The sequence below is a fragment of the Gymnodraco acuticeps genome, unplaced genomic scaffold (assembly GCF_902827175.1).
Source record: "Gymnodraco acuticeps unplaced genomic scaffold, fGymAcu1.1, whole genome shotgun sequence".
Taxonomy (NCBI): domain Eukaryota; kingdom Metazoa; phylum Chordata; class Actinopteri; order Perciformes; family Bathydraconidae; genus Gymnodraco; species Gymnodraco acuticeps.
The window spans coordinates 162,877-173,029 of NW_022991850.1; the positions used below are offsets into that span (position 1 = coordinate 162,877).

General features: G+C 42.3%; 1 protein-coding gene across 1 annotated transcript; it reads right to left on the reverse strand.

The window, feature by feature from the left end:
- Positions 1-4,051: 4,051 nt before the first annotated feature.
- golt1a (golgi transport 1A) lies at positions 4,052-9,910 on the reverse strand. The gene is made up of 5 exons (XM_034199874.1): positions 9,771-9,910; positions 8,796-8,887; positions 4,871-5,049; positions 4,531-4,594; positions 4,052-4,405 (listed from the first exon to the last, which is right to left on the reverse strand). Exons 1-5 carry the CDS (start codon positions 9,793-9,795, stop codon positions 4,376-4,378), a joined length of 390 nt encoding a protein of 129 aa, XP_034055765.1. The 5' UTR covers positions 9,796-9,910; the 3' UTR covers positions 4,052-4,375.
- Between the last annotated feature and the right edge of the window lie 243 nt (positions 9,911-10,153).

Consider the following 10,153-nt stretch of genomic DNA (forward strand, 5'->3'; position numbering starts at 1 on the left):
AACCAGGCTTTAGCAACGAGCCCTGCTGGCTATTAACCGAAAGGTTATAGGCAGCTGGTTTACACAGGGCGTGAGGCAACCCCAGGTGGGCTGGGACCGAACGAGCTGCGCGGGGCCTCCACACGCTGCGTCTCACTCCGACTCTCATCATGAGGCGCGTACACGCTCAGGGGATGGATGGAGGTGTGTGCAGTGCTGCCCACATGAGGCGTCCGTGTGTAGGAGGCGTACCTCGGACAGAGGAATGCCACGAGCTCTGCAGGTTATTAACCGAGGTTAAAACCGGCAGGCTTCTGCAGCGATCCCTGCTGTCTACTTAATCAACAGATTAGTGGCAGCCGCGAAAGGGCTGTGAGGAAGCCTCCACACGCTGCGTTTCACTCCGGCTGTCATCACGACAGCCCTGCTGTCTATTAATCAACCTGTGGCCGGCGTAGACGCCGCAGCTGCTGCGGGCGTTGATGCCGCTGTGGCAGCTCAGCCGGCTGGAGCCAGCTGTACATGCTGGCGAATGCCGTCCGCCTTTTCCGCAGCCGTCTTCATGGACTCCACCATGGCGTGGAACTGGGGTCCGAGCAGCCCGTCCGGGCTGATTGAAGCGTCCAGTAGCACTTTTCTGGCCGTCTCCGTAACAGACGCCTATACTTCAGCCCAAGGTGGCGCTGGATCTGTGTCACCCACGCGGAAATCCTCACCTGGGAGACAGCGACGGAGGCGCACAGAATGAGCGCCGTGCTGGCCGCCTTGCTGATTTCCTCTGCCTCGGTGGTGGACCGCTCTACCAGTGTCCCCACCGAGTTGGAGAGCCGCGCGAAGTTATTCGCCGCCGCGCTGTGGTGACGGAGAGGGAGAAAGCATGTTTGGCCACCAAGCTGGCACCCTGCTCCGACTCTGTTTCCCCCGTCCGGGGGAGAGGAGGGTGGGGAGAACCGAACTGTGGAGGGAGTTGCCTTTTTCCTCGGACTCCTGCCCGGCACTCGGCCCCAGGGACACGAGGCCCCGTCCGCGGGCTCGTAAGCCTGGACGGGCCAATCGTCCTCCTCGGCCACAGCAGCAAGAGCGTCCGCTTCCTGTCGCCCGAGGGGAGACGAGCGCAGTGTGTGCATGCTACCTGCTGGTTTAGAGCCGCGTATGCGTGCTCTGACCCCAGGTAGGCTGTACTTCAGTAACTGTGCTGGTTTGCTGAAGAAAAGAGGGAGCAGATTGCGGGGCCTCCTTCCTATTTATACCGGAAGGAAGCCCGAGGGTGGGGCCCACCTAGCGGGTGGGCGTGGACTACAAGTGTTTCAGTGCTGCGCGGGGGCGCAGAGGGATAACCCAATAGCGATAGCCTTAGAGGGCGAAGCCATATACGAAATAGAACAAAGATGACGTGCACCCGGAAGTGACGTAATGTAAACATCCGGGTTTACCTTCAAAATAAAGCTTTTCAAAATAAAATGGTGCATTTATTTAATATTGACGTAACATATTGATTTCATTTTCTTACAGATTTAATACATTTAATAATTTCTGTCTGCTTGCAGAGGAACTTCAGCAGCTGAAACAAAGTGACTGTCATGATGCCTCGACTCATTGTTATGCTGATGATGGCCTCTTTGTCAACAGAGGTCTACACCACCATCAGCTTGGAATCCCCCTACAGTGAAGGTATAGTCAAAAGCTTTAAAAATGTGTTGTTTGAACACAGCGGATATAAAGTGTTTATAGGTTGTGGCATAGGTTTCATCCCTGAAGGATTAAATACAATTTGGGCTCCAGACAGAGGAATATTTTATATCTCAAAAATAATAAGCTTAATACAAAGACACAGAGGGATAGCCCGGTGACCTAACCACTAAATGTAAAAAATAAATCAATTTATTTTCAACATAAAAGGTCTGTATTTTTAACCAAAATGATAATCAATACATCAAACAAACAAATCATATCACAGACCCATTTCCAAAGAAAAAGCTTAAAAAGCCCAAAAATGCAAAAACCAAATAAGACAATTTAATTAACAAAATATCAATGAATAACTGGAATCAAAGAGGAATCATTCAATCCTGGGGAGTGAATGTGAATGAGTGTGTGGGGTGTGAGAAGCTTGTTTTATCCTTTGTCACTGAATAATTAATCCTGCTGTATTATCTCTCAGTAATGGTTTAATAGTTTCACAATCAAAGGATGGAAGTCAGAGATCTTTGTCTTGTTCATGTTTCAGATCAGGCAATACTCAAAGCCCTGAGAGATTTAAGCCACGCATCAATAATATCATCAGCAAAGACTTCTGGAAATATACCTTTTGGTAAAGTTCATTCAGCTGATGGACGTTTCCACGGGACAGGATGGTGGATCTCCAAGGTGCTCCTCCCTCAGATTACAGGGAAACGTCAAGACATGTCCTCTTACAACTTCAACTCGTTTGGTCTACGTTACGGAAAAAGACAGGAAAACTGATAGCTGTTGTTATTCTCTGTAAGATCTGATACTTTAACGTGTTCATAATTATTACATGTGTGTATTTAGATTGGGGAAATAAAATAACAATGTAAAGGTTAAAGGCTCAATGAAAACTCTTAAATATTATTAAGGGTATTTTTTTGTGTGCCTTTTATTTATTCTTTATTTTAGACAGACCAGTACACAAAGATTCTCTCTCTTTTTGTCCTGATTCATCTTTATAAAAATCTGTCTGAAAATGAGTTGATCAGATTTTGGTCACTTTGTGATGTCACAATGTTTTTTTGGGTTGTGCAACAATTAGTCAATAACCAACCAAGGTAACCACCTTATCACCTGAATCTCCTCCTAGAGCACCATTCTGTGTTTATTTTTTAACCAATCATCTCTCAGCTAATGATGATTGGTTAGCAGATAGATGCTGCATGGCCAGCAGCAGCTCATTAGCATGTACAGCTAAGACACAGGGCTGAGGGATGCTACAATGATCAGTTTGGTGTTTCAGCCAAACACTTCAGAGACATGTTCTGTATATATCTGAGACCTGTAGTATATTGTGGAAAAAGAGAATAATAGGGGACGTGGTGTAAATGTTGTTTGATTATTGGAGTATTGGTCTGTAATAATATTTAAATAGCTGGTCACCATAATTTTAACAAATGTTATAATCCTATTTCAGTTGCTCTCTTATCTTGTGTCTCTTCATTATTACACTTTGTATTGGGGCCATTGCTACCCTCTTTTATACAATTTGGTCTAATATTACCCCGGGAATATCACATCTGTTATAACTTCCCTTGTTGTGGGATTCGGCACTCTCACCGGCCTGGGTTCCGTTCCCGAAGGGGAACTACTCTCGGGGCGGCAGTAGCTAATTCTGTAGGAACTTTGCTCGGGAGCAAATGCTGTACAATGCCCTTGAGCAAGGCACCGGACCCCCAACTGCTCCAGGCGCCGGACAGACTACCACCTCTCCACTGTCGCATGTTGTCCTGTTTCTGCATGTGTATATCAACTATGTGTGTAATGTAAAAATAACACCAGAATGGAACCCAGAATTTCCCCCTGAATTGAATTAATAAAGGATGTATTCTTCTTCTTATCTACTTAATATTACTCAACAATGTCATAGTTATTCTCAAACTCTAGCCCACTTTTACATATCTTGACTCAACTGTAATGTAAAGTGCAACACATTCTCATCATGAGTTTAGATAAGTTACACTGAACACAGGTGAGACTGTCTCGGTGTCAATCTCTTTCCTTGGTGTATATAATGTGTTCTTCTGAACACATACCTGTTAATGTGTAAGGAAGTTTATAATAATGCTTACACATGAATGTTTGACATATTAATTACAATTTTATAAAATTACCCAAAATAAATGAGAGCTGCAATAGATAGGTGTTTCAATTTTCTTTTTTAAATAAATACACATTTTGTATATACAATAAATCCACTTAAATATATAAAAGTATTAATTTTAGAACCATTCTTTAAAAGTAAAACCTAATTTAACTATATTGCCTTAGTTATTCATTTAGATTGACCTTATTAATATATATTCGGTGTGTATTTCCTCATTAATTTATTTCAGTACATGTGTTATAGTCGTATTTATTTATGTGTTATTGACGCTATTTTGACTGGTTATCTATACATGTGTGATATTCTGGTATTGTACAGTAAATCAGAAAATATGGGAATATGTATTTGTTTCAATGAAACAAACAACGACAAAATATAAACAATCTTAAATAAAATGATAAATGATGGAGATGGAAAACATCCTGTACAACAGCATGATTAAAACAATTATTTCAAATAATACGTTTGTGTAGTTTCCAAGCAGCTGTTACTCTGCCCTCAGTCGGTGCTGTAATGTCTAAAGACTTCTGGCTTTCCTCCTGCTGCATCATGTTCTTCTGATCACACCATGGAGGGGCTGCTGGAGAAATACTGACACAAACATGAGAGGTCATTAAGACTGTTAAAGTCCTGGAGTGATATTCCTGAGGTATTTCAAAGAAACAACATGTAAAAGCCTTTTTGGTTGAATCTACTAGGCAAATAGCCAAACGTACTGCACTGAGGAAGGGGATGTTCACAGCTGACAGCAGGAATCCCAGTGCCATGGGGAAGAAGGACCTACAGAGGAAAACAAAAGAGTGTGCCAATGAGCATCATTCAACATTTCCAAGAAAAACAAACGTAATACAGAAATCAATCCATTCAACTGAGCATAAACAGCACACACCAAACTATTTGCATTGATTTCAAATACACACATTTTGTTGTTTAATACAATGTTATTATTACATTAGTATTACAACAATTTCCCAAATTGGGATCAATAAAGTTCTATCTTATCGTATCTTAATATTAGTATTACAATTATTGGGCTCCCTTGTGTTTCTGTCTTACCTAAATAAAAGCACAAAGCCATAACTCTCCACCAGCATTCCAATGATTGCCCAACGGCACAGCACCAGAGTCACGCCTCCAAGGAAGAAGAAAGAACCTCGAAACTTCTGTCTTTGGAAGAAGAAGTGGGCTGTCCTCCTGAAGCCGATGATGAGAGCCAAACCAGTCAGAAAGAGAACCTACAGGGAGTCATTCAACCAGAACAAGGGACATATTTAACACATTATAATCAATGTTATATATTGCTATTTGTGTCCTTTCTATAGATGGATCCACACAGTCCTGTTTCAAGATGGTCCCTGGTTTATTTTACAAAAAAAAGACCTGGTCTATTTCACCGAAAATATACCAGGGTGTATTTTACAGAAAGTAGAACAGGGGCAGGTTGGCAATGTAGCCTCAGGTCCAAGCTCCGGGGCTTCTGAACCGGCAGGTCCTGCCCGATGGCCGGCTAGTGCTAAGGAGTGCATCCCAGTCACACGCCATACGCACTCCAGCAACACAAAGAAGATCAAAAGAGCCAAAAAGGCATCAACGACGAAAAAATGAAGCAAAGTAATGAGAGCTTCTGTCCGCTGCATCTACATGTGCATCCTACTTCTGTTCTGGCCATACTTTGCATTTTCCATCAAAGGCGTCCCTCAATCACTGTAACAGTCCAGAAACTCGATGTCTGAGGAGTGACAATTCTCTGCTTTCTGAGTAGCCGCCCGTTACCGAAACTCAGCTCTGCTCTACTGCTGTAATACTGTTCACATTTACATCCAGGCCAACCCTTACACACATGATGAATGAGTCCGTAGGCCTGACACACAGCGTGTCAACAGGAACCTGCTTGGAACTAATGTCACGGGTAGTGATTCAGTGATCGAACTATGCTAACCCGGTACGTAGGTGAGGTCCTAAATCATATTTGTGTAGCTTCATCGGTATTTTCAATGAAATTCTTTGATGATGGCTTGTGGTCAGTCTCTGCCACGAACGTTGGAAGACCTGAGATAAAGGTTGCGAGTTTATTTAATTGATTTCCTCAATTTTTCTCCATTTACTGTGAGGTTTCTTTGGTTTTGTCCGTCCACTTAGATGCACATTGGTCACGAGTAATGCTGTCAAAATTATCGCGTTAACGGCGGTAATTAATTTTTTGAATTAATTGCGTTAAAATATTTAACGCATTTAACGCATGTGCAGAATGGCCCGCCTCATACATCCCACCAGTGGCAGCGCCAGGGTATGGCTGGGGTAGGCTACACCCATACCAAGAAATGGCTTAGCCCCACCATGAAAAATGATGTTAAAGTAAGCAAAATAAAGTCCGCCAACTCGCGCGGAGTAAATTGCACAGACAGCAGTTAATAAGATTGATTTCAGAAGCCACTTGTCTGGAAATACCGAAGACCAGAAACGGTTTTGAAAACTTTTGTCACGTAGTGTTCGTCTTCTCAATAGAACATCTTTGATAATGTCTTCTGGCCAATCAGAATCAAGATAACGGCGTGTGTGTTGTTGCAGGAAGTCCCGACGGAGAATACTTTTGCTGTAGTACAGGGGTGCACATAACTGGTACGCAGGTTATGTGGGTAATAATCTGAAATGCGTACCGTCACTTGTGTCACAAAGCGCATTTGCGTACCGACGTACTTGTGAAGCTTTTCCAGAAGGCGGTTGGATCACCGGACGACAGAGTCGGTCTCCGTGTGCACAGACAGGGCTGCTGTTAACGTCGGTCTGTACAACGGAATTGTGCCAAAACTGCGCCAACCGGCTGCGGAGGGAGACTCCCCCCCCTTCACTGGAGAACTGCGCTAACAGCTGATCACAACGTTCACACTGTGGTCACGAAGTACTCCACTAGCAGGGTCGGCGTCATGGGGGGTCATTCGCGGGCCATGCCCCCCCATATGAGTCACTGTGCCCCCCCCCCCCCCCCCCCCAACGCAAGCCTTGCCACTTTGCCGGGTTTTTTTTTTTTTAATCATATAAGTGAAAACGTTTCCACTAAAGGTTTTTTGTGAGAAATACATCAGAAATAAATAATACAAATATAAAACACAGCCTGAGGTGTGCTCACTGCTACTCTCTGATTGGTGTGTTGCTTGACCAATGACCCCCGACCTTTGTTTTGTTATCATTACGTGGCTGTGTGTTTAGATGAAAGCCCAGTGGCAATCTGTTCATCTGTTACACTGATTATACAGTAAAGCCATCGAAAATAATATGATACACAGTACAGTACAAGTAGCCTACTTCTGGGTCTCTGTGCTTCATTCAAGCTCGGCTCTGTGTGTGTGTGGCACGAGCGCATTTTGTGAGTGCGCGAGTGGTAACGCGGAATGTTGTTGTTAGCATCCGGTTAGCTAGCTATGCTAACTGATATAAAGAGCTGTTTCTACACCAAGGTGGAGGAGAGTCCTCTCCTGTCAGACTGAGAGGATCTTATAACCTCAGCTCAGTGAGGTAAGGACTCTCTCAGTGTTTAGATAGTTCACTTTAGTGTAAGTTATCTCAGTGGGTCTCAAACGGTTTGGTCACCATTTATGTAAACAAGTATTTGCGAGGAATACCTTTATATGATCATTATAGTTATTAAAGAATAAGAGAATAAATGAAACACGGGTATGTAATACTATAGGACAGTAACACAAGAATACAGTTTAAAAGGGGAGTGATTAGTAAAATATCCATAAAGAAAAAGTAAATCTGTTTACATTTCTGTTTCATATGGATGCTGAGAGATAGGCTATCCATAGATCTCTTCATTTTGCTCTCAAAGTGCACCAGATTGATGCTTTTAACTTCAATATTTTAAAAATAATCTTCCCGGGGGAGCATGCCCCACCTAAAACATGTTCACATGGATAGGATACTAAATACATTTGCACACTTTTTGTATGGTGGCCTATGTCCATATGTTTCTGTTTTGGTGGTTGTGCCACAACCGTGCATGCACAGGTCATAGGTGCGCTATACAATAGCACTACACCCTGCAATGTGTGTGAAAGACAATAGACTTTACAGCATGTTTTTTTTAAATTGAAGTTGCGTTGGTGTTTGTGTGTTGGTTGTTGATGGCAGTGTGTGCCCCCCCGTGGTAAATGATTGCCCCCCCATTCGATTTGTTCTAGCCCGCCCCCCGTCGACTTTCCTGAAGTACTCCTCCGTCATAGAAATCAACACGTAATGAATTAAGACCCCACGGTTTGATGATTGATAGGTGTGTGGGTTGTCTTTCATTTTGACACGCAGAAAAATGTTATAATAAACATAGATACTGTATGTTAAATGGATATATCCGCCTTCTTTCATTTATCTTTCCGTTCCCACAACAATATACATAAAGAAATGGCATATGTTGGACATAGTTCGAATGGTGATTAATCATGATTAATACATTTTTAAGCTGTGATTAAAGCGTCAGCTAAATGCAATGTAATGTAATGTAATGTTTGACAGCCCTAGTCACGAGTCTTTCTAATGTTTAGCCTGACACTTTCTGTTTGATTTTTGAAAACCAAATCCATTTTGGAAAGTATTTAATCAATCATTTTTTTAAGAAGAGTTTTGAGGGAACTTTAGAACAGTAGTTAAATAGAATATAATTGTAATGTTATACTACTCTAAATCTCAAAGGGAAATACTGTACTACACTTTTAATTACAGTACATTTAGTTAAATGTTTATTTACAGATTAAAGCTGCACTAATCAACATTTAAGATGAATGAATGATTCAAAGTGTGATAAACTAGGTCAACTATTGTCTTCTCTGAATGTTAATATGAGACAGTGTTGGTGTGAGGTGTGATATGTATACTGGTGTGTGTGTGCGTGCGTGCGTGTGCGTGTGCGTGTGCGTGTGTGTGTGTGTGTGTGTGTGTGTGTGTGTGTGTGTGTGTGTGTGTGTGTGTGACATGACATATTACTCACATTCCCAAAGGCCAGCAAGACTGAGTCAAAATACAGCAGCACACCAAAAAGCAGGAAGAATAAACCGAATCCCATCACACCAATGCCGATCTCTGGAAGACACACACAGGGACGAAAACAGAACACAAATCCAATTAAACAAAATCTTGAGATGCAAACAAAGACATCCAAAATAACCCCTCGAATATGTTCTGTAATGATTATTATACTGCGCTCTAGGACGTGATGCGTCACACGTAGAAAGGTATGAAGACAAACATGACATTCTTTGGGGAACTATGGAGCTAGTGTGCACACACAGCTGGTTGAAAGCTGGAACCCCAGCACAAAATAAATTGAAATATGTTGTTATGAAAACTGTGAACCTATTGTTTTAGTACAGCAATGCGTAAATGAAAAGCATTTTATTACTTTTATTTCTAAAACAGTGATCCCTTTTCGTATTTAGCTTTTCTTTAGCCTTTAGCAATCCAGATGTAAGCAATTGAGAAAACATTGAGATCTCATCATGCATCACATCACACAGTTGTGTTCAGCATGAATGGTCACATTCATCATGAATGAATACATACAGTAGGTCTGTCGTTAGCTGATTCAGCGTTTTAGGGAGGGTGTAGGTAGAAACATGTTTGTTGTCCTTACTTTGCAACACAACGGTTACACACTGAACAGCAGCTTGAGTCTTTAAACAATGCTCCTCGCTCACTATTTAAACCATTTGTTCAACACATTGGGCCAAAGATTAGGACCGATCTTAGATCACTTCTGCCATACCAGCACTGCTCCTTCATTTAACACACTTCTGAGTGATTATGTGACACTCAAAGATAAGGGGAACTGATCAAACTGAACATTTTCACAAGGCTTTAAAAAGCCCATTTTTGTATTCTGAAATCAGACCACTTCTCTCTCTGTGCCATGGCTCACGGGATCACAGCTCCACCCTAACACTTTACAAGAAATGGAAACACTTACTCTGTAACTCTGTGATGGCCAACATGGTTAACACGTATGTCCCCCGTCCTTGTGTAACCAGCTTAGTTTCTCTGTGCCTTTCAGAACAAATGGATCCCTTCCTTTGCTCAGAAGTGACCTTTGTGCACTGATGTGTAAGTTGAACATTAACCATAGCAGGCACACGTCATGATCCCGGAGATTCTCAGGTGAAGGGTCAATTTCCTGAGCATGACCTTTTTTGAACATTTAATGGATTAATGCTTTATTTTGAGTTTTGAAAACCTCAGACTGTTTTAGAAAGTTCAACTGCAAGGTTTACATATTTTAGTTAATTATTCTCCATACCATTTACCATCCATTCATCCAGGTCCGGAGCCCGAGAGAAGAGAAAGCTAACATGT

Bases quoted from the DNA above. Each gene is read 5' to 3' on its own strand.
- golt1a (XM_034199874.1), bottom strand. From the start codon at position 9,795: ATGTTGGCCATCACAGAGTTACAGA. The intron at 8,888-9,770 runs GTAAGTGTTTCC...TGTGTCTTCCAG, and splicing joins GGCCATCACAGAGTTACAGA to AGATCGGCATTGGTGTGATG. The intron at 4,595-4,870 runs GTAAGACAGAAA...TTTCCTCTGTAG, and splicing joins GGCTTTGTGCTTTTATTTAG to GTCCTTCTTCCCCATGGCAC.